Source organism: Python bivittatus, unplaced genomic scaffold, assembly GCF_059951505.1.
Source record: "Python bivittatus isolate LINGU-HERP-01145 unplaced genomic scaffold, Pbiv_v1 ctg000840_np1212, whole genome shotgun sequence".
In the NCBI taxonomy this organism is placed as follows: Eukaryota; Metazoa; Chordata; class Lepidosauria; order Squamata; family Pythonidae; genus Python; species Python bivittatus.
The window spans coordinates 139,819-164,935 of record NW_028277113.1 but is presented as its reverse complement, the minus strand read 5'-3'; the positions used below and the strand labels follow the sequence as shown (position 1 = coordinate 164,935).

General features: G+C 38.2%; 1 protein-coding gene across 1 annotated transcript in view; it reads left to right on the top strand.

Moving 5' to 3' along the window:
• The window catches only part of DNAH5 (dynein axonemal heavy chain 5), a 150,827-nt gene that overhangs the window by 50,998 nt on the left and 74,712 nt on the right, over window positions 1–25,117 (top strand). The window contains exons 26-42 of the mRNA XM_088130559.1: window positions 315–377; window positions 1,977–2,215; window positions 2,997–3,237; window positions 4,422–4,621; window positions 4,703–4,856; window positions 5,203–5,366; window positions 6,648–6,804; window positions 7,694–7,906; window positions 9,057–9,281; window positions 10,069–10,241; window positions 11,044–11,222; window positions 11,874–12,061; window positions 15,530–15,724; window positions 17,190–17,324; window positions 19,903–20,010; window positions 20,722–20,875; window positions 23,510–23,656. Of these exons, the coding sequence (XP_087986685.1) occupies window positions 315–377; window positions 1,977–2,215; window positions 2,997–3,237; window positions 4,422–4,621; window positions 4,703–4,856; window positions 5,203–5,366; window positions 6,648–6,804; window positions 7,694–7,906; window positions 9,057–9,281; window positions 10,069–10,241; window positions 11,044–11,222; window positions 11,874–12,061; window positions 15,530–15,724; window positions 17,190–17,324; window positions 19,903–20,010; window positions 20,722–20,875; window positions 23,510–23,656 (2,935 nt within the window). The remainder of the gene's footprint in view (window positions 1–314; window positions 378–1,976; window positions 2,216–2,996; window positions 3,238–4,421; window positions 4,622–4,702; window positions 4,857–5,202; window positions 5,367–6,647; window positions 6,805–7,693; window positions 7,907–9,056; window positions 9,282–10,068; window positions 10,242–11,043; window positions 11,223–11,873; window positions 12,062–15,529; window positions 15,725–17,189; window positions 17,325–19,902; window positions 20,011–20,721; window positions 20,876–23,509; window positions 23,657–25,117) is intronic.

Below are 25,117 nucleotides of genomic sequence, written 5' to 3'. Positions count from 1 at the left end.
ACACTGGCTGTTTACTCTATGCAAATTGTCAGTCGATCCACAGATCATAAACTGTATTATCCTTAGGCTTGTATGTTAATTGCATGTGATGTGAGCATCCAAGAGAGAAATACTGTTTGATTGCTTATTCCATTGACAGCTCTGAAGCTGTTGATGGCATGTGCCAAAGGAACTACAACTTTAATTATCATAATGATGTAATCGTTTTGGAGACGAGAGAATGGGCACTCTAAAATGAAAGATGGTATATCCTCCTGAAACACTTAGACTTTTAAGTGGCTTTTTATTAATGTTTCAACCTGTTCCTCTTCCAGAATGGTCCCATGGTGGATGGACTTGAACCTCAAGAAGCTAGTGACAGGCTTATAATTTTCCAGGTATTTTCCCTACCATTTTGCTTATTAGTATAAAGTAGCCTTCCCAGCCTGATACTTTTGCCCTGGACTTCAACAGTCTCCCAACTAGGATGCCTCAGGCTGTATTGGATTGGAGAAGGCTGGTATAAAGAGCCAATGCTTAATGAAATGCTGCCAGGTAGCATCACCCTGATGTGTTACTAAACTTGTTTCTGACCTAGCAAGAGAAAATAGTATGGCAAAAGTGAATCCTGCAATAGTCAAGGAGCCCTGTTAGATCATACCAGTTCAGCCTTCTGTTTCTAGAGTGACCAAAGTGCTCAGGCTGAAGATATATGCAGGTGCTACAAGTGCTTGTTCTCTGTAAATGCCTATATTGGCACTGGCATCCTGTAATTTGGTTGACCTTACCCGAGACCAATTTCTTTGTCGCTTGTTCTTGATAGAAGTGACTCAGCTGGGAGAAGGCTGGAAGGAACGGCCAGGAACAAAAGGGCTAGATTTTTATAGCTGCTGCTGATTTCTGTGAATAATTTAATTAAATGTTGTCTGCATCGCTACTATAAATACTAGAGATGTTTAGCTCATTGTAAATTTGATCTCTTTTAATGCCTAATTTGCAGGGCAGATTTCAGCTCTGACATCTATATTTGTCCCCCTCCCCCTCCACTGCGTTAGGAACAGAGGGTGATTGGAGTTTAGAAAATGAATTAGGTTTTTGCAGGGCTTACTTTTCCCCCTTCCTTTAACTGTGAAAATGCTCTGCACATTCCTAGAACGGTGTGTGTGTGTGTGTGTGTGTCCCAGAGGCTGATTCCTTTTTACAGTGCTTTCCAGACTGTCCACGTGACCACAGCTCTGCAGTTATTCTGGGAAACTCTGCAAGAACGAAGCGGTGCCTGCTCCCAAGCATATGGGGCAGCTTTACTCTTAAAAGAAAGGCAGGATCATTAGTCTCTTTGTATGTTTTCAAATATATGTTGGATTTTTCTTTCTGAGCAAAAAAAAAAATCACTAGCAAACTTTGCCGATATTAGTATTCTTCCTTCCATGGATCTGCTGGGAACTGAAACCTCAAATCTCTGCCCCGATTAGGGAGAGTCTCAAGAGAACATCTTTCGCAAGGAGACAGAATTGTATGCACATACAGCTGCCTTTTTAATGCTTCTAACCCTATTTTGAACCCATATCCCATCTTGCTGCACTTATCCAGATGCGGTAACAAGAATGCATGGTATGATCCAAAAATGGAATCTGCAGAGACAGTTTTGGCCAACCATCATCGGTGGTCAGCGATAATCTATTTCAGTATATCGTTGTTGTATGTGTTTATGAGGGCCAGTTTTCAGGATAGGAGTATCAAGATCCTTGGTAGCTGGATTGGCTCTTTTGTTTCAGTTGAATCTTGAAAATTCTCATCTACAAATGGGAATTCAGAGTACAGTACAGAATGGAAAGCCCGATCTTTGGCTGTTATCTCTTGAGTTCTTCATTTTCCTTGGTTATTGACTCTTCTGTTTTAGGAAAAATTAAAACTACTCAAGGTGGCTATTTACTGTATGTGATTGCTTGTGGCTTGGAATATTGTAAGTATACTCAAACTTTTATTCTACGCCCTAGAACCGATTTGACAACCTTTTCCGAAAATACACCACCTACACAGGAGGTGAAGAGCTTTTTGGTTTGCCTGTCACTCAGTACCCTCAGCTCCTTGAGATAAAGAAGCAGCTGAACTTGTTGCAGAAGCTTTACAGCCTGTACAACAATGTCATTGATACAGTGAATGGCTACTATGATATCCTCTGGTCAGATGTAAACATTGAGAAGATTAATAATGAACTTCTTGAGTTTCAGAACAGGTGAGGAAACATAGGAACTGTATGTCTGTATTCAACTCAGCTACTGTGATCTATCACCTAGGGTAGGTGGAAGGAAAAAACTATTTATTTCCATTTGGTGCTAACAATACACTGCTTAAAGCAGACATCTGAAAAACCAATAGCAAGAAAATTGAGTCTCAGTTACTTGTTGGTGCTTGGAGAAATGTTAATCTATTTCATTTTATTTCTTTATGCTGGTGTTCCTGATGAATTTGTCTGCATTTCTAATAAATGCCACTATGTTATGACCCTTCCTCTCTTGAGAAATACATATGCAATACATATTTTAACCATTCAACAAACCATGGTTAAAAAAGCACTGTTTAATATAAGATGTCAACTCAGCACATTATTAGACAGTTCCTTTAAAATCTGGCTAAGTAAAGCTGTGCTCTGATGTATTTTTCCAGGCAGGGTGGGAATATGTGACCCTTTAGACATTGGATTGCAACTTGCATAATTTACCATTGTCAGAAAGTCAGTGAATCATCTCTGCAGGGACAGACATTGCCATTCCCTTACTAATCTACATTAATGGATTTTAAAGGTTTAAAAAGAAATTATATATTGCCTTGTAAACACTAAAGTGCTAATAGAAGTGTTCAGGATTTCAATTCTGTACACATCTACCTGTGAAGAAAATTATTTTGAATTTTGTGAGTCTTTTAATAAATATTCTTAAGATTATGGTTGTTTTCAAATATTTTTCAGTGGAACATTACAATTATTTTGAGTGTGTCCATTGTATGTGTACATGTAGGTGCCGTAAGCTACCTCGAGCTTTGAAGGAATGGCAGGCATTTCTGGATCTTAAGAAAATGATTGATGACTTCAGTGAATGTTGTCCTTTGCTTGAGCTGATGTCCAATAAAGCCATGATGTCACGTCACTGGAAACGCATCACTGATCTCACTGTCCATAGTTTTGATGTTGAAAATGAGACTTTCAAACTGAGAAACATTATGGAAGCACCTTTGTTGAAATACAAAGAAGAGATAGAGGTAGTAGAAAATGATGTGCTCACATCCTTAATATTGAAATGAAGGATCTACCTATAGAGTCTATTATATTCCCAAAGAACACAATGTATCTCACTCAACATACTCTGTATACAGAGTATACTCTGTATGTAGAAAAACTGAAGATACCAAATCTGTTATTGCCACATTTGAGATCTTACTTTTTTATATGAGTAAAGTATCCAAGTCAAGCTCAACTCTGGTGACTTCATAGATATGGCAACGGTATGGAAGTCATTTGCCATTGCCATCTGTTAGGATACTTTTTAAACTTCCAAGTCTTTTCTATAGTCATAGTGACCCTGGTGATCTCTCATCCAAATACTCAGGCGACCCTATTTAAGTTTCAACAGGGTTGACCAGGTGTTGCTTCCTGCTCTAAGAAATAGTCAAATCCATCTTGATCACTGCAGGTCTGAAAACTCAAGATCTTTGCCTTGGCTCAGGATAAGACTCCAGTCTTGATATAGTAATATATTGCTGTGGCACAGTGGAAGACTTGGGGCTAACAGCTATATACTAGAACATTTAATTACGTGAGAGGGACTTCCCAGGCCTCTAGATGCAGAACAAGTTCAACTGGACATTGATAACTTTTGTGTTTGCAGCACACTAACAGTATTATTTATCAGTTGCTGCCTTTGTGCTGCCTTTGCTCCAGGAATGTATATGCAATGCATGGGTGTCTGGATCAGGCTTGCAACCCAAATAAATTTCAGCACTGCAACTGATCAGGAAGTCTTAGACTATTTTCTGGGACCAGTCTGTAGTTGTCATGAATTCAGATCTTGAATTCAGTGTTTATTTATTTTTATATTTCAACTTTGGTCACTGCCCATCTCACTAGGAAGTGACTCTGGGCAGTATTGCTGAAAGAGTTGGCTGACAGTCACCCTTAGGAAGCTGTGCATTATGTTCATGGGTGGAAAAGTACTTTGTTTTGAATCATGGCAGGTGGGGTTTTCCTGACTGAATCATCTTCCATGTTCCATTAAAATTTTATACCTATGTATTGAAGCAATTCATTTAACTTTAGCCTGAAAAGCTTTTTGGTTATTTTCTGAAATGATGCATACAATATCGCACTTTAGAGGCCTATTTGTTGGAAGATGTTACAGCATTCTGGGTTTAGTTTTTGTCGCTAACCTTCTGATTGATTTTGGTAGGACATCTGCATCAGTGCAGTGAAAGAGAGGGACATTGAACAGAAGCTCAAACAAGTGATTGCTGAATGGGACAACAAAACGTTTACTTTTGCTAACTTTAAAACCCGTGGGGAGCTTCTCTTGAGGGGAGACAGCACTTCTGAAACTATTGCAAGTATGGAGGACAGCTTGATGATTCTGGGCTCCCTAATGAGCAACAGGTAATATGGTAGACGTCTCTTTTTTTTTCTTCGAATGTAGAGATTCATGTACTCATTTTGGAACATATGTGATTATTGCAGATATAACACACCATTCAAGGCTCACATACAAAAATGGGTACAGTATCTTTCTAATACAACTGATATTATTGAGAACTGGATGATGGTGCAGAATTTATGGATATATTTAGAAGCTGTGTTTGTCGGTGGAGATATTGCCAAACAGCTTCCCAAGGTAAGAACCATTGTTTTGTTCCATAGAACCTGCAGATGTATTAAGGGTAACCTGTTCAGCTGTGGTATCTGGATGCTGTTGAACTACAACTCTCAATAGCCCAAACTGGGATGACCAATACTGAGACTGATGGAAGTTGTAGTTCAGAGGGCCAGAGGATCCCATCTTGTGATAAGGCAATTAGATTAACAACTCAACACATATCAAAATAGATTTCTGAAAATTAACTTAGCATAGCCAGAAGAGCATGAGAAAAGAAAGACTGCTGAAAGAAATCTTTTAAGTCTTCACATCTAGAGAATGCATGTAGTGGCTGAAATGCCATTTATATTTGTATCTTAAACAGGAAGCCAAGCGTTTCTCTAATATTGATAAATCATGGGTGAAGATAATGACCCGAGCCCATGAAATACCAAATGTTGTCCAATGCTGTGTTGGAGATGAAACCATGGGACAATTACTGCCTCATTTATTGGAACAGCTGGAAATGTGTCAAAAGTCTCTAACAGGGTGAGTCTGCTTATATAGAAACTTTTCACTAACATGCAATCAGTTATGTTAATTAACAGGAAAAAAATGACACATTTATTGCTTTTTGTTCTACTAGTATGCATCCAGATTAAAAATCCTTTTAGTGGCCAAGATCAGTCCTGAATCTATTGCTATTATTATTTTGGGATTAAAAGCTAAATTACATAGGAGTTAAGAGGTCCTCGTATATCTATGACAGAGCCTACAATATATGTCTATCTTAACATAGAGAGTATATAAGCATTTTCTTCATCTTTGTGAATATTATGTTAATTCATATTTTGAAAACTTGTATATTTGACATGATATGTAATTAGCAAATAAAGCTTCTTTTTCAAGTTTGGGGGCAAGGGGAATGAAAAACTGTTGCCTATTTGATAATCACATCTTCGGTTAATGCAACATGATGTGTGTAAGTCTTTTGGGCTACATATAATCCTGCTTTACATGACATTATTAAATCACAGCATGGTTAGGCTTTGCCTAAGATTTAATCTATATGTGGTTAGAAAGGATAATACAAGATAGTCTACTCAAGCTACCGTGTTGCCACTGCTCCCAGCTCTGTTTTAATCTGTCTCCGGTAGAAGGGGTACACTGAGGACATCAAGGGAATGCTGGAAGATCAAAACTTTTCCCATCCTATTGCTGTGTTTTGTTTTGCTTTTAATTTAATGTGAAAAATAGGAATAATAATATTGGCCCATCTGAGTTTAATTAAGATTAGTTTAGTTTAAATTTATCAGAGCTCCCTAAATTTACAACAATTGGGAAGCACTTGATCTACTCATGTCCATACTAATATAGGAATGGTGAAGGATAAGAGAGTTTTTGAGTATCTGCACAGAATGTTAATCTATGGTCTAAAAAAAGTCTGTGTTTTCTTTGCTGGAGTGTATATAGTCATGTGGATGCTGGAATGGATACAGTTAAGAGAGGGCAGAAATAGTTACAGGAATTAATCACCACTTTCATCGTACTTACTACTTATTCAAGCCATTGCTGTGCATATTTTTGGCTTGCTTAACATTTAGTTTAAATATGTCTGAGTGAAGCGAGCTTCATTAGTTCATGCAGTATATGAATTAATGGCTGGCAGTGACATGATCAAAGCATTTAAAATGCCAACTGCAAGGTGAGACTCTGATTCTATCGGTAATGATGTTTTCTCTAGAGAGGAGCTGAGGAGGTCTGATCATTGAAAGATTATGACAAACTCAGTTTTTCAAATATACATATGTGACCATATTTCTGTTTCAGTTACTTGGAGAAAAAGAGACTCTCATTTCCTCGCTTCTTCTTTGTGTCAGACCCTGCTCTCCTGGAGATCCTGGGCCAAGCTTCAGACTCTCACACAATACAGGCTCACTTGCTAAATGTTTTTGACAACATCAAAACTGTAAAATTCCATGATAAGGTTTGTGTGATTGTAATATTGGCCTTCTAAGGGGAGTAATCTTTGCTGGAGGTCTACCAGTCTCTCTTGAACCTTGGTGTAACCTCCGAGAACCCAAGAACACAAAGGTTCCTCAATATTCAGGGAACCTATTCACATAGTTCACAATCTATCCATCACATCTTTATTTTTCAGCTCATTGTTGAGTTTAGAGTCTTACCTGGAGGTAGGTAACCTGATAACTCCCAGATGTTTAGGGCTACATCATCCCAAATCACAGAATATTAGACAGGCTGATTGGGCCTGATGAGAATTATATCCTAATCTGCTTGGCTTCATCCATTCCCTGTTTTTTGTTATCCGTTAGATATTTTTGTTTGCTAGATTCATGCAACATAAAAACAGAGCAGTATTATCCTATCTGCAGTGGAGTCATTGTCTAGTGGTGCATGAAATCACAAATTTAATTTGTAGTATTGCCAGCTAAAAGGATCTCAGGTCCTTGAAAAGATATTTGCCTGCCTCTTTGATGAGTGAATGTCAGTCAGATTAGAGAGTATAAATATTAATACATGACTTGAGGGACTAAATGTCTGACTTGGTAGAGGATTTTTTGTAGGGTTCATGGGAGATCTGTGATAGAATTTTGTGTGCTGTATATATTATATAGAATTAGTTGTTTCAAATATTAGATAAATGGTGTGGAGGGGGGGAGGGGAAAGTAAACCTTTTCCTTTTATTTTGTGTCCCTAATTTAAATCCCCCTTCCGTCCCCAAAGGTGCTATTAGTTCCAACAAAGAGCACACACAAATACACTGGTAGTCCTCATATCAAATTTACAACCTAAATAAAAAACATGAAAATTGAACAACTACTATGAAATTTTCATGCAGTATGTATGATTCACAGGTATATGACAGAATTCTTTCCATTTCCTCTCGGGAAGGTGAGACAATTGAATTAGAAAAGCCTGTTATGGCAGAAGGTAATGTAGAAGTTTGGCTCAATTCACTTTTAAAGGAGTCCCAGTCCTCTCTGCACCTTGTGATTCGACAAGCAGCTGCAAATATTCAGGAAGCAGATTTCCAATTAACTGAGTTTCTTACTACCTTCCCTGCCCAGGTGAGTTATCTCCTTCCTTCTTCTCAATATGATTCTAGATTTCCAAGGGTTGTGTTTGCTACAAATTGGTACATGTTAATACAGATAGAAATACTTTTACCATGAATTATTTCCAGTAAATACCGCAGTTGGTATATAGGAGATGTTATTCAATTTAGTAGAGCTTCAGAAGGAATAGGTATGTAATTCACTAATGTGGTTCATCTGTAGCTCTTAACTTGGGGTTGGAGTTCTTATGAAATAGTATTAGTTTCTAGTCTGGAAAAAGTAAGGGGTATACCTTTGAGGGTTTCTAAGGTGTCAAAAAATGCCTACATTAAATTATAAGCCTTCCACCAGATGAAATTAAAAATGTTGCTTGCAATTATGTCAGCCTTCAAAAAACAAACAAAAAACAAATAAAAACTGAAATTAAGATCTGGGGAAACTAATCAAGAACAGAGAGAGTTCTGCTCCTTCCACATGTTGTAAAAGGATGTCTTTTCTTGTTGAAGAAGGAAACCATAAACACTGGATAGAGAAAAGCAGTCCTTGGGGTCCAGGTTAGCTTGGGAAGCAGAGCATTTGGTAAGGAGGGTTTTCTGCACCTTGCACCTATTCCCTTCAACATCACTTATAGCAATTGCTCTCATTTCAGATCTGCTTTTTGGGTACTTCTTCTAATCCTGGAGACAGAAAGGGGAGAGTGCTGCTTATAAAGTCTCATTATCAGTTGATAGTGGGCATTCTCCCTGAAATAGTTCATTTGCATTGCTCTTTGTTGCCTACTCTGCTTCTTCTGAGGAAGTACCATTTGGTTCTCAGTACAGTCTAGGGTGGCCCATATTTGAGCCATTCTCATGATGGAGCATTGCTGCAAAACCCTACATCATCTTATACTCCAAGTTCCTTTGGCTACATCAATTAAGGCTTGTGCAGATACTGGGGATAAAGCCACATCTTTTCTATCTTCTGATGTGTGAATGGGCAAAGTAGGGGGTTGGGATGGGAGAAGGTTCTTCAACCTAGTTTCAGTTTTCATGAGTGTATACAAACCCATTGATACAATTAATTCTTAAAGTATAATGACTCTATTGGTTGGCTGAGTAAAAAAGGATTTGGAAAGCTTAATAATTAACACTATAAAAACTAATACAAATTATTTTTTAAGGTTGGCTTGCTGGGTATTCAAATGATCTGGACACGAGAAGCTGAAGAAGCTTTGACCAGTGCAAAATATGACAAAAAAGTGATGCAGAGAACAAATCAGTTTTTCTTAGAACTCTTGAATACCCTGATAGATATGACTACCAAGGATCTGAGTTCTGTGGAACGCATTAAATATGAGACACTGATCACAATTCATGTGCACCAAAGAGACATATTTGATGATCTGGTAAAAATAAATCTTATTTAAATAACTGCTAGTGAAAGGCTGAGTTCTTTTGAATGAGATGTATCTGTGATGTATAAATGTAATCAATGCAGTCAGTCATTTTGGGCCAAATGTTACTGAGCCGGTTAACGTTCATAAAGTTTCTTTGATGTTATAATCTAATATACTTCTGGTTAAGCTTGATGGCAGCTACTAATGCAATTCTTTTTTCTCTTGGAAATAATAATTTCAGGGATTTCCCTATGCAATGAGTCCACATTACTCTTCTTTTTACCTACTCAGTGCTTGTAGAAAAGGGGACATAGTTTTGTGACTGAGGTCTACTTAAGTCTTATAGATGAACCCCAAAAGGAAAGTGACTGAGACCAGAGGAAGATAGCAGTTCATGACTATTTTCTAAGTATTCATCATTAACGTTCAAAATCCAGTCATGTTATATTTGCTCTTAATCATAAAGTAATATCCATTACTCAACTTTAATGCATTGTAAATCAAGTTAATCACTTGATTATTCAGTTTCTTCAAGGCATGTTCACAGCTGAAGAAAACACCAGCAATGGTCAAAGCCCATTTTGGGGTAGGGTCAGAAATAGAGATTGTACCATATATTTACTGTATGTGCTGGGGTGTAGGTCTCAGAAATTATTTAACTCAGTATCAGTTTTGTACTCCCATTCCATTCTGGTGTTACAACAAAGCCGCTTCCAAGCAATAAACAGAATGCATGTCTGTAGAGTCAGTACTTACCCTGATATTGATGTATGATAGCACAATCCCTTGTTTCCAGTGTCGTATGCATATCAAGAGTCCTACAGATTTTGAGTGGCTGAAACAATGCAGGTTTTATTTCAAAGATGACGCAGATAAGATGATGGTTAATATCACAGATGTGGCCTTCATATATCAAAATGAATTTTTGGGCTGTACAGACCGACTTGTCATCACACCTCTCACAGACAGGTGAGAAATACATGACTTTTTACAGGTTGAAAAAAGATATGCTGACACTATGCAGTGTCATTTTCTAGTGCTGATTGTGGAGAACTTCTCATGACTTTGTAATAAACATTCAGTGGAAGATAAAAGAGCTTCATTTGACTCGAGGCTTGTCCAAATCAGGAAACAGACCCTACAAGAAGATTAAAAGTAAGATTTATTGACATAGGCTACATTAGCAGAATCTTATAAGTTCAATTGTGTTTTTCCTCCCTCCCTTCTTAGGCCCCAGTGAATCAGGGAGGAGCCAGCCTGAGTCTCTTCTAATACTGACTCCTTTCCCAGGGCTCAAGGAATGCTTCTGCCCTTTTTGTTTTTGTAACAGTTTCTGAACATTTCTCTCAAGGCCATCTCTGTGGTTCTCTATAGGAATACAATATATACAATTATATTATGCAGCCTATTGAATTTTACCTTGGGGAATTTTTTTTTCTGTCCCTGAGGGCAACATGCAACATCCCTACCTCATTATGTGATGTATCTACCCCAACTCAATTGATGCAAAATATAGTTGGATTTACAGAATACAGTGTACAAAAAGGCTCTGTCAAAACTGATTCTGAGAAACGCTAACAGGAGAGGCCAACCAGACTGTATTGAATATACCTGGCAACAGATATAGCCTGTAACTGACTAAAATGGGCATTCAAACATCTAGTAAGAGAGGATACCATGAAATAGCTTTCTCTTTTGCACTACCTACCCATGTCACTTTTCCTTGCATTTTAGTACCTTTAAGTCTCCCCAATGGCTTATTTCTTTGTAGGTGTTACATTACTTTGGCTCAAGCATTAGGGATGAGCATGGGAGGAGCACCAGCAGGACCTGCAGGGACTGGCAAAACAGAAACAACAAAAGACATGGGAAGGTGCCTTGGAAAATACGTTGTGGTCTTCAACTGTTCTGACCAGATGGATTTTCGAGGACTGGGAAGAATCTTCAAAGGTCAGGACGTTGTTTATTATGGAAAGTGATATTTCTGTAAAATTCGGTATTGTTGCAATAATGGATGAACAGTATATGTTAACTTTTAGATATGAAAATGAGAGTATGTTGATTCTAGGCTGGCATGGAAATGCTGGGAAGGGAGAGAACGACATTTCTCACAATATTTTCTTTCCAAACTGCATGTATTTAAAATCAACAGTCACAGATGTGACAACAAGGATATGCTTATTATCAAATGTGTTCATTGTGTTTAGTTGCATCCATCTCAGATTAATCATTGCTAATTATCTTCTCATATGTCCATGCAGGCCCCTGGTTCATATTAAACAATAAGGCAGAAGAATGAGTAAAAGCAAAGTTAAAAATGGAAGGCTATATAGGGAAAAGGGACCAAATGCTATCTAGTTCAGCAGCTTGCCCAACATGACAAGTCATTTGCCTCTTTCAGGCATCTTGATTTTAGTCCTTTTATCTGATGGAAGTACCAACATTTCAAGCACGTCTATCAGACATTCAGCTCAAACCTTCTCTGAATTTGTTTTAAGTTTTTTTCTAATTACTCACAAAAACATTGTGATTTGATATCTAATTATACAAAATGAGTGCAGGGCTAACTCTTTTTAATATCAACTTTTTCTCTGATTTAAGGTCTTGCTCAGTCTGGATCCTGGGGCTGCTTTGACGAATTTAACCGCATTGATTTACCAGTACTGTCCGTTGCTGCACAGCAAATTGCAATTGTTTTGACCTGTAAGAAAGAGCGCAAGAAGAATTTCATTTTTACCGATGGTGATAATGTAGAAATGAATCCTGAATTTGGCCTTTTTTTGACAATGGTGAGCACCCCAAGTACAGTAGCGAATTACATATATTGGTTTAGCAATATCACATGTGAAATATGGGACAAAGTTAAGACTTTTCTGGAAGTTCCAGCTCTGACCTTCTCTGAACTCCAGAAACACAAAAGCTCTGATTCTGGTCAAGAGAAAAGCATTTTTTACCTTTTGGGTTATATGGTCTTCTATATTCAGGGTGCAGATCCAGAAAATATCCTGCAAGCCATGAGATCCAGATTTCAAGCTGCTAGCACATTTTCCAGAGAGCAGTATTTATTTTTGAAGGCATTTGAATGGTTCAGAGTTGCTTGGGTATTAGACGTTCTTCAGTTGTTCCTGCAGGAGGAGATTGACACATGATGATGCTTGATTCATTTTTCAATGTATTCATGGAAAATACATTAATTAAAATAGCTCATAGTGAAAGAGAAAGCTAAGCTACAGTCGTGTGAAAAAGAAAGTACACCCTCTTTGAGTTCTATGATTTTACGTATCAGGACATAATAAAAATCATCTGGTCCTTAGCATGTCATCATTTATTTTACAAAAAGAAAGCCAAAATGGAGAAGCCATATGTGAAAAACTAAGTACACCTTATGATTCAATAGCTTGTAGAACCACCTTTAGCAGCAATAAATTGAAGTAATCGTTTTCTGTATGACTTTATCAGTCTCTCACATCGTTGTGGAGGAATTTTGGCCCAGTCTTCTTTCCAATATTGCTTCAGTTCATTGAGGTTTGTGGGCATTTGTTTATGCATAGCTCTCTTGAGGTCCTGCCACAGCATTTCAATCGGGTCGGAGTCTGGACTTTGACTGGGCCATTGCAACACCTTGATTCTTTTCTTTTTCAGCCATTCTGTTGTAGATATGCTGATGTGCCTGGGATCATTGTCCTGTTGCATGACCCAATGTCAGCCAAGCTTTAGCTGTCAGACATGGCGTCACATTTGACTCTAGAATACTTTGGTATACAGAGGAGTTCACGGTCGACTCAATGACTGCAAGATGCCCAGGTCCTGTGGCTGCAGAACAAGTCCAAATCATTAGCCCTCCACCACCGTGCTTGACGGTTGGTATGAGATGTTTGTGCTGATATGCTGTGTTTGGTTTTCATCAAACGTGGCGTTGTGCATTATGGCTAAACATCTCCACTTTGGTCTCGTCTGTCCAAAGGACAGAGTTCCAGAAGTCTTGTGATTTGTTCAGATGCAACTTTGCAAACCTAAGCCATGCTGCCATGTTCTTTTTAGAGAGAAGAGGCTTTCTCCTGGCAACCCTTCCAAACAAATCATACTTGTTCAGTCTTTTTCTAATTGTACTGTCATGAACTTTAACATTTAACATGCTAACTGAGGCCTGTAGAGTCCGAGATGTAACTTTTGGATTATTTGCAATTTCTCTGAGCATTGCATGGTCTGACCTTGGGGTGAATTTGCTGGGACGTCCACTCCTGGGAAGATTGGCAACTGTCTTGAATGTTTTCCACTTGTGAATCATCTTCCTCACTGTAGAATGATGGACTTTAAATTGTTTGGAAATGGCCTTATAACCCTTCCCAGATTGATGGACAGGAACAATTGCTTCTCTAAGATCATTGCTGATGTCTTTACTCTTTGGCATTGTGTTAACACACACCTCAATGCTCGAGACCAGCAAACTCCTAAAGCTTTGGCTTTTATAGAGGTAGTCACACTTGCTGGTGATCATTTGATCAATGGCGTTTGATTAGCAGCACCTAGCTGCTACTTAGCCTCTTCATACCTATGGATGTACTAAGGGTGTACTTAGTAAAACTAAGGGTGTAGTTTTTCACACGTGGCTTTTCCATGTTGGCTTTCTTTTTGTAAAATAAATGATGACATGGTATAATATGTCATGTGTTGTTGTATTTACCTACTTTTGAGAACTGATAAGGACCAGATGATTTTTATTATGTCCTGATATGTAAACCCATAGAACTCAAAGAGGGTGTACTTTCTTTTTCAGACGACTGTATCTCTCTTTTACACTGGAAATGTGGTTACTTGGCTCAAGATGTTGCATTCAGAATTGTAGAATGAAGGGCCTTCAGTGGGACCGTGAAAGGGCACAGAGAAAATGAATTATAAGTATGCAGAAATAGATTTCAAATGTGACTTGGCATTGATAAATCTGGAACTAAATGGTTTATGGCCTGCTGGCAGAAAAGACCAGCCTGCCTAATGGGACAAACTGGGGGAAATGGCATAAAGATGGCCGGTGTTATGGACCATTTGGGTATTCCCACTTTTATCAGTAGAGCAGAGGAGCACAGGTTTTTCCCAGGTAAAAGGCTGCATTTGGTCACTTAAGGGCATGCTGAAGGCCACACTCCAAAAGTAACGACCAAAGCAAAAAGTTAATTTGATTGCATACATAATGTATTAATTTTTTAATTACATAAGTTAATATGTTTACTGTCCAGTCATGTATCCAGTTATGGACCTGATCCTACTGGCTTTTTGCAAGGTCTTAAAGATGATGGTTCTGTCCCCAGGCTTGGGGATCTGGATGTGTGGTAGAGCCCATGCAGAGGCTGCATTAAATGCTGTTGGTGGTTTTTGTACCTAGAGGATGAAGCTATTGTGACAGTGGTCAAGTGGAAGCTAGTCTAACCTTGAAGTTTCGTTAAGGAGGGTTCTTTGATGGTGTGTGGAAGACTAACTTCACAAGCCCTCTGAATTGTGGTCTCAGTCTAAAAACAAAATGTTTAACCATTTGTGATATATGAAGTTAGAAAAATGGCAACAATTTAAATCCCAAAAATATTTCCAGTCTGAGCAAAACTCACAGGTATTAGCTAGAAAGCCAGAAATACATTTTTCCTGGACCTATTAACCATCAGCCAATGAATATTCATAGTATGATCTTTCTCAATATGTAAGTATACACAGCAGGAAACTATCAAAGCTATCACATCAACTTTGCCTTGTTGAAGACCCCTTTAGGGGTTAAAGGGCAGATTAAAGGGAATAAACCTCTTCTGCAGCTTATTCAAGCCATCCTATAAGTAAAGCCAAGCCACGCACTAAGCTTGCCTCATCACTGTTTAATTATGTGCCATCAAATTGATGTTGATTCTTAGTGCCCAGGAGAATCTGTCCCCAGCCTGGTCCTTCCAGTTTTCCAGAAGTGCAACCACTGCTGCCATAATTGAGTCCTTTCACCTTGCTTCTGGTCATCCACTTTCTCTCTTTCCTTCCACTTTTCTGAGCATTGTAGACTTCTTCATAGGGCTAGGTCTACAGATAATGCGTCCAAAGCATGATAATTTGTGCTTCGAATTGGGGCTGACAGCTCTTTTAGAATTTCCACCAAGGAAGACAATATTGAATGCCAGTACAAATATATGTGATAGCTTTGTTTAGGAAATAGAACCTGTAAAAAAATTCTGAGGATTGTGTCTGATCTGAAGTCTAATTCAGTTGATAATACTCTATTAAATCAGAATCCTGGGTATGCTGGTCGTCAGGAGTTACCTGAAAACTTGAAAATCAACTTCCGCTCAGTGGCAATGATGGTTCCTGATCGCCAGATCATCATCCGTGTCAAACTGGCTAGTTGTGGCTTCATTGATAACATTGTGCTTGCAAGGAAGTTCTTTACTCTGTATAAACTCTGTGAAGAGCAACTGTCTAAGCAGGTAGGAGAGATGACCTTTTATGAACAATTCTGTTCTGCAAATAAACCAAAGAACAAGCATTTAACTAGAACTTAGTGCTATAGATGCCGGCAGCTATAGAGATGATGTTCTTAGGAATGACAGTGTTACAAAATAACCTGAAGAATCAGGATCTTTTTGGAGGGCAAGGAATAGCTTATCAAATACTGAATTTTTTTTTTTAGTATTATTGGAGTGTGGCAGGGCATTGATACATAGGAGTTTTAAAGATCTAAAATAATCAAAAACTAGATATTCATTCCTAGAAAGGGAAACATTCCTTTGAGATTTAAGTTTAAATATGACTTTTATGCAAGGTGCATCAAAGCAGAAGGAAAAAAATGGGGGAAAGACCCTTTTCTGCTGGACAATATTTTTTCAAAGAAATGCATTTATTTTAATATACCAAACAATATGTAATAAATGTTTTGTTAACTGAGAAAGGGCAGAAACGGTATTGGTCTATGATTGATTATGTACCATCAAATTAGTGTCAACTCTTAGTGACCACACTGACAGGTTTTCTCCAGGAAGATCTCTCTCCAACCTGGCCCTTCAGGTTGTCCAACGTTGCATCCATTGCCACTGTAATTGAGTCCATCCACCTTGCTGCTGGTTGTCCTCTTTCCTTCCAATACTAGTCGATGCTTTTGAATAAATGCATCACAGCAAAATTAAGCACTCAAAGAATGAGTATTTTTCTCTGGAGAAGTAATTCCTTTTTTTTTTTTTAAAGGAATGCTTCATTTCTATTTTTAATGTTTTGGGTTGCAGCACAGATATATTTTATCAGACTTTTTAAAAAGAATGAGAGACGTGTTTTCCTTTACCTTTTCTTTTTTGGTAAAATTTTCATTAGAAGGATAGAACAGATCATTTGCTTTCCCAGATAGTTGAAACTAGTGTGATAAAACTGGTTTTCCACAGAGGATGAATTTTATGTCTTTCTCTCAGTCTATTATCCTGAACCAAAGTAAGTCTGCAGAGGTTCCTAGTGTTTCAGCATTAAGATGGTCCAATGTGTACAAACGCTTTTTAAATCACTATATATAGGTAACCAAGTAAGGGCAGTACTAGACACAAAGAGCAATACTGGACTCCTGTTTAATCAACAATCCTATTTCAATCAACAATCTTTTTTTCAGCAGTACTAGAAATGCATACTATGTTTCTCCACATCTGTTCTACATATTACTGTTGCTAGTCCTGGAGAATATATTTTGTTCTATCACATGTTTGCATTACATCACATTATGGGCAAGAGGATTTACTGTTATAATTGGGAACTCTGAGCTGATTAGAAATCATTCTACCATTTTCAGTAAGAGCTTTTCAACTGAGTAATGTACTTATCTCTAAGCCAACAGATGTTGGAACCCAGAATGTCTGTTTGCATCCTTGCTTTAATTTTGGTTGCTTTATCTAGAACCTTTTGTCTTATTTGTAGGTGCATTATGACTTTGGTCTGAGAAATATATTGTCAGTACTACGGACCTTGGGAGCAGCCAAAAGATCAAACCCAGATGACACTGAATCCACTATTGTAATGCGTGTTTTAAGAGATATGAATCTTTCTAAATTGGTAAACATGAATTCAGATATTTGCCCACTTGGGGTTTATTTGGATGCTATTCCTTGGTTGGCACTCAGACACTGATTCGGTGTGCTCTTTTGCCTTCTTTTAGGTTAGCTGCTGACTCAGCCATCTATATATTAAGTTAGGTATCAGAAATTTGTGGGCAAAACTGAAGTCTGTTTGGACCATTAGAGTAACAAGGGGAGAAGAGACAAGTATGCTAAACCATAGACTTTTAAGCCTAGGTTCCAAACTAAGCAGAGGTGGTGGTGGTGATGATGATGATGATGATGATGATGATGATGTATTAAACTTGTATGCCACCTGATTCTCCATGACTGGATGGAAATAGAGTATGATACTGATGTAGAGAAAGAAAAAAGCACCAGTATAGGATAGAGGAAGAGGAGAAATAGAGAAAGAACATGCCCAGGCTGCCTATAGGATTAGGGAAAGGAAGTTCTTAGAACTATCAGTTAGAGCAGAGGTTGGCAGATGACTTCTGCACAGGAACCAGGAGCCATGTCTGTGAGGAGATGGTGGGCTGCTCTTTCCCTCTCTATCAGGTGAATATGCTGGCACTTAGGAGGACTCTTCAGGGCAAACCAGAGATGCATTTCTTTCTTAGGGGAAAGAAAGGGAGGTGCAGCCAAAGAGGGTATGCACCAAAGAGTCTTGGGTTGCCTCTTGTGATTGGGGAAAGAAACGGTTATAGAGGTAGGAAAAAGAGATCTCAGTAACCAAAGTACACTATAAACACATGTATATTTATTTACAGGCCTATAACATTGTCCAAATCATTACAATTTATTAAAATAGTACAGTTCTATATCAGACTTGAGATAGAATTACAAACCTGAATTCTTTTTTAGGACCACCATGGGCCAGATGGATATGATACTTCTTTTTGGGACTACTGGCCAGACAATTTCAGGTGGTGGGTTGGATTTGGCCTGTGTGCTGTAGGTTGCTGACTCCTGAGTTAAAGCAATGGTTGTAATCATGATGGGAGGTTCTCTTGAGACTTCCATTTTGGATAAACAAATACAAAATCTTTCACATGGAGCTCCAAACACCAGTTATGATAATGATAATTACAGGAATAACTAACTTCATGAGGTCCCATGGAGTGCAGAAGGAGTTTTCTCTTTTACCAAACTCCAAAGTAATAGGCATAACTAGCAAAGCCTATTTGAGTTTGTAGGAGAGGAAAGAAAAGTAGTACAAGGAAATAAAGTTTACATTGGTTTGAAAAAACTGTACAGTATTTTCCAAAAGTGATGGAGAACATAGGATTTGAGGAGTCCACACCCAGTTCCCTTGATACTAAGGAAAATGCTTGCATTATTGAGTAGCTCAACTATGGAATGCTCCATAACTGGGGTTCATTAAGGTTCATTCCCACATGCTTTCTCTGTGTCAGGCCCAGCCCAAGAACAATGGTGAAACAGTCTGGTCGAGTATAGTTCCTTTATTTGCTTAGACCTTATAGACACAATCTTGCCAAACTAAATCTATACTACAGCAACGAATGGATATACCTTGGGAGATTCTAGGGAGTGGCTATCCTGAACTTCTTTCGCTTCCCATGCTCCCCCTGAGGACTATATTGTCTCTTGTTCTCCTCCTGGAATGCAGCCCCGCCCTCCTGATAGCCTTGATCTCTCACACTCTGTTTCTGTCATGTACGCACTATATTAGATAAAGATCTTTCTAGTTTGTAATTTTACGTTGTGGCTGTATTCACCATTGTTTTAGTAATCTGTAGGTATATTGTTTCTGTGCTTACTTTTGTTAGCTGCCCTGAGAGTTACAATACCGCAGAACAATAAACTGAACTTCCAAAATGGGTGAACGAATGAACAATTTTTCATATGTTGAGAGTTGAGTGGAGAAATCAGTTAGAATAATATATGTTGCAAATTTTCTTTTCAAGACAATTCCTTTGTCTTTGTGCTTGGAATGTAACACATAGCAGATTACTGCTTATCTTCTGTTGCTTCAAACGCTGTGATTTAAATCCCTGTTTCGATGGAGAGCTAGCATTTTCTCTGGTTTTGTTAAAGCGCTTCTTTTGGCATCATTTAGTGTCCTCTGATCCTCATTTTCTGTAGGCCATCTTGTTTGTCAAGGTTTTTTTCCCTTCTTCCTGAGCTCCAAATAGTTTCTGAAACATAATTTTTCACACACAGCATACCTGCCTCAGTGAAAGATGATGGGTCTGGACCAGTTACCTTTCACTATGCACGTTGCACTCTTTCTGAAAACATTTTTTCAGGTATTATAGATGGACTGAGATTAGTTTTCACAAACTTCTGGGGCCTTATACATTCTATCATTTTCAGTTGTTGTTTTTTTTAACTATTCCTGCCTTGATAGTGTTTCAGTTTTATTTGCACTGTCCTTTCTCTGACCTGAGCCTGCAAAATGTGCATTATTTACCAGCCAGGCAGTAGAAATGTATTTAAATTGGTGAATTGTGGTTCTTCTGCATATTATAAAATTGGGAATTTATGATTAGGTACTCGCATGTAAATATTACATGATAGAAAACAGTAATTTTCCTATTACTTTTTATTGCTAGATAGATGAAGATGAACCCTTATTTTTGAGTTTGATAGAAGATCTTTTCCCAAGTATACAGCTTGACAAGGCAGGCTATCCAGAGCTAGAAGCTGCCATTAGCAAACAGGTACTGCTTACAAACATTTATATGCTGTTTCTCTTACGTCACCATAATCCTCTTGCTAAATCCATAATCTCTTGAAAGATGTATCAATACTTTCCTCAAAGCAAAACTAAAAATGAAAACTCCTATTGGTAAAATTTTTCATTTTCCCTTAGCACAACATTTTCTTAGCTATCTATCTTGTTCTGTGATGAAGATACATTTGTAATTAAGGACACAGTCCTACCTTGAATTCCACCAGTGAAGAGACCATTCAGTTTGGCAAGTTCAAGCTATACCCATGGAATAGTGGGTGGAACTGTCTAGAAGCAAAGATACCCTGGCAGAATATCTAAAATGGGGTTGGCTGTAGACAGCACAGGAAAGGAACATTCCTTTACTGTATATTAAATTACTCCAAGTGGCAGTAAAAGGTGCTACTTTACACCCAAGGATTTCTTTTCTGTTGACATAAACGGAGAGTATGTTTTCTTTTTAACTGGTTGACGTATTCGTCCTATTGAACAAACGACATCACTGCAGCCCCCCTGCCAGCATAGTCACTTGTCCTTGTCCTCCCTGCATAGCTCCTGATGCAGACATGTTCAAAGAGAAGATCTGGAAGGAGTTTCTGTTCATGTGAGCAGAAGCCTCCTCATGTTCTAATAAAGCAAGGGTAAAGTCTAAGCAGGGATTCTGTGTGGATAAAATAATTAGTACTGTAATTCTTGACAGGTTGAAGAGGCTGGCTTAATTAATCACCCACCATGGAGACTGAAAGTTATCCAGCTGTTTGAAACACAGCGAGTAAGGCATGGCATGATGGCTCTAGGTCCTAGTGGAGCAGGAAAAACGACATGCATCCACACACTGATGAAATCCATGACAGGTCTGGAAAACTGTTCCTAGCATCAGTAAAATAATAATTTTGGTCTTCTGATAAAATGAATTACTAGTAAGAGGAAGCTTTTTAAAGGACTACATCGTTAAAACAGTATAGTTTTGCCCAAATAGTTAAGTGATTGTTTCTGAAAATATTAGTATTCTTTGTTTTGAGTCATTGTGATGTTCTTGAGAAGAACAGTTTGAGAAGACAGTTACTGTGACAACAGCAGAATCTAAACAGATCAGTATTCCAAAGAATTATAGTATAAACAGAGAATATGTGGGTTGGTTGTTCACATATAACAATAAACTGCACCTCACAAAAACCTGGTAGTATTCTCAGTCATGACTCAGCTCAGAGGTGAGCAAATTCACATTGTTCCACTGTGTAGTTTGTTCTACCTACACCACATTTTTCAATGACTTGTGTCTCCAAGGCCCTTGTAATCCTAGAATATTGCCATATAGCTAAATTGTCTAAGTTTATTGCTATGGGCCACAAACAGTGAGCGTAGTTATGATAACATAATTCTCTGCATGATCTTTAATGTTCTAATGAAAATATTTTTAAAAAATCTGCAGAGGAAAAAGCTGTACAAATCATTGCTCAGTGGTGGGAGGTAAGCATGACCATGAAGTGAGTTTCATTGCAAAGCTAAGTTTCATTAGCACGATGCCGCAGAGGATGGAAGTTAGCAAAAACAGTTCCTTTCTGGGAGTGGCCTTGCTATATTAGGCCTTGGTCTAATTGAATAACCTGCATTTAAACCAGGTTTGTATGTCTTGGTCATCCACAGGTATTTTCTATAATCATTTACACTTATTCTATATTCATTGAATTACTAATTGGCAGTTATAAAGATAGGATTAAGTAAAATTATTTGAGAGTAATAATTCCAAAGTTTTTTTTTAAATGTAAAAGTATGATCAAGGCATATTGAAAGATATGGGAGCTCAAATCTAGGAATATGCAAAATGCAGCATTCAAAGGTAGGCCATTTTCTCCATGAATGCATATATCCAGCCATCCTGAGGATGGTTCATAATTTTCTGGAAGTAAATCTGGAATAGTAAGTGGTTTGTGGTGTGCTAGGGATGATCTGATGCTGAAAGAGGAACATTATGAGTTATACTGGGATTTGCATATAGTATTCAGCAGTCAGATGACATTTCAAAGTGAGAAACATTGAATTGAAAATTTGATGGCAAAGCCATTTGGTGTTTAGGAAGTGGCTGCTAAAGCAGGGGAGGGTTTTTTTTCCCCCTGTTCCCTGAACTCCCATATATCAGAACAGGCAGGCTTTTCAGTTAATATCAGCTTAGCAACAATTTAAGTCCTTCCCTTTTCAGTTATTTGTTGAAATAGTTTTCTGGTTTCTAACCCACTCCCCTTCCTTTCTTAAAACATACCAGCCATGGAGAAAAGTAGCCCACTGTTGTCAGGAAGCTTTGTATCTCCTTTAGATTGCAGTGACCTCATCGCTGACTTCACAATGCCAAGGGTTCAGCTAACAGTTTTCTGTGCTAGCTGAGCATCTGACTTCAAAGCCCGCAATTCTGTGCTGCATAAGTGAGATAATACATTTCAAGGTATTTACTTGTAGAAGGGCTGCGCAGCGCTTCAGATTAAAAGGGATAGAGATACTTCAGAGCATGCGTAGCATCTTTTGCTAACTCCTTAAACCAAATGTGTCTTTTCCTGGAATTGCATTGTAGCTGCAGGGAACAGCCATCCAATCCCAGGAGATGACACAACTACTTTAATCAGTTGCCAACAGATGCAATAAGAATGGCCCATATGCTTCAGAACACCTTTTTCCTTCAAATCCAAAGAGCTAGCCAGTCTTAATTGGCAATAACTACCACCTAATGGGCCTTTGCTGCACAAAATCTTTACATGCAGATCTAAAGATATTTTTAAAAAAGCAATTTAATTACAATGAAATTTGCTAGAGGTAATATTGTGGTGAGGAAAGGACAGCAGCTCCTCCTGCTTAATATGAACAAGGAGAAGATTAACTATGGTGGGTGCCTACATGTATACAATGCTCAAAGCAGTTTTATGCTTCTTTTTTTAAAAAAAATCTCCTTTCATAATGTTCAGCATGAAAGTGTATATGTCCATATAACTCATGCAAATGTGTGTAAATGTATATGCTTATTTAACATGCTTTTTTACCTCAGGAATCTACATATGTAAAACAAGTTGAGAAGCACAAATCATCCCTTGTGTGAATCACCCAATATAATTCTTGTACTTCAAGAACAAAGCTAAAACAGCTTTATCTTAGATATTATTAGACTAGAGTTCCCATAACACATGACATTTATGCTGATGAGGGGAGATGTAAATTATAATCCAGTATCATCTGGAAATCTAACTGAGAAAAAAAGTTCAACATGTAGCAACTAAAACTTTCCTTTGTTTTCAGTTTTTCCCCCGTCTTAACATGGCTGAAGATAAATGAACAATACTGAGTTAAGAGAAGGCTGCAATATACTATAAATAACTTTAACATTGCAACCCACAGAAATTTAATTAGACTGCCAAATTCAAAGGCTAAAAATCAGTCTGTTGACAGAATGTCGTGCTACTGTAGCAATGATTTCAAATTGATTTTCCATTTGATGTGTACAGATTGTGGCCAACCCCACCGTGAAATGAGAATGAATCCAAAGGCCATCACTGCACCTCAGATGTTTGGACGCCTTGATGTTGCAACCAATGACTGGACAGATGGGATATTCTCTACACTTTGGAGGAAAACTTTGAGAGCCAAGAAAGGTACTGTAATAAACTCTTAACTGCTGGAGTTATATTTGATTCTTCCTTTCATAGGGAAAATGACTTTTACATCAATGTTCTGCAACGCATCCTAAAATCCAGTTGTTCCCCTCATTCCTCCTATTTGTTATAACACTAATTGAGCCACTCTTCAGCATCCTAGCAGAGTCTGAAAGTTGAAGAGGCTCTTGGGGGCATATTAGGGATAAGAAGGAGACATTGCAATAGCAGATAGGTTTGATTTGGAGCAAAGGTTACCAACTTCGGGTCCCCAGATGTTACTGCAAATATAGTCATGTCATATAGTTGGTAATGCTGGCTGAGAATGCTAGAAATTGTACTTAAAAGCCATCAGCAGACCATATAGCTGGGAGTTACTGTGAGGAGAATGAGCTGGTGATCTGGAAGGTACACCTCTACTCCAGCTGGTTGCGTATTTATCTGATTAGTACAATAATGTGAGCCTCTTTCTTTAGATTCCTGAATAGTCAGTAAATTTGCAGATGAGAAATAGATACAATAATACCTCGGTTCACGAACGCTTCTGTTCACAAACAATTCGGTTCGTGAACAGCAGCGTTCACAAAATTTTGCTTCCGTTCGTGAACTCCGCATCGGGTGATGAACACGACCCACGGCCATCTTCCCTGCTCTGACACGTGGTCGTGGCTTCCTCTAGGCGAGATCGCGGTTGCAGACAGACACTTGCTGTGAAGCCTCAAGCAAGGTTAGTGTTCTCTCTCTTCATACTGTACTGTTTCATATTTTTGTGGTTAGAAAAAAATACATATGGTTCAGATCGGATTAACCTTATTTACATTGAACCTTATGGGGAAATTTGATTTGGTTTGCGATCAATTCGGTTCGCGACCAGAATTGTGGAACAAATTAAGTTCGTGAACTGAGGTACCACTGTACATTCTTTTGTTCATGGATAAGCCCCAGTCTTTGTAGCAAGGCTGGGCAACCTTTTCAGCCCCACAAGCTACAAGCAACATTGACTAGCATCCTTAGGCTGATCACTAGGTGCGGATGCTTTTTGTCCTCCTCATTTTAGGAAGGAGAGTGCAAGAGAAACAATTCCCATCACAGTTGCTGAATGGCAGCTTTAACAGATGGGGAAAAAGAATATGAGGATGACTTTTTATTGCTCAGGCCTCGCATGTCAAGGGCTTTACATGTAAAATAAAAATGTCAAGTATCTTGTAAGTAATGTTTCCCCAGCATATTACTTGCTTTGAGAAATCTATTACTATTAAATAGACTCTATTACTGTTAAATAGAATATTCATTTTGTGCTTTTGAGAATTGCTGGGGAGAACCAAAGAAAGAAATGATTTAAACGAGGCTTTTCTGCAGCTCTCTGCATAGCATCACAATAATCATGTGAAGTAGTTTAAGTGGTAACTTGTCTAAGATCATCCATTGATCTTCAGAGCTGCTTGAGAAATTGACTGTAAA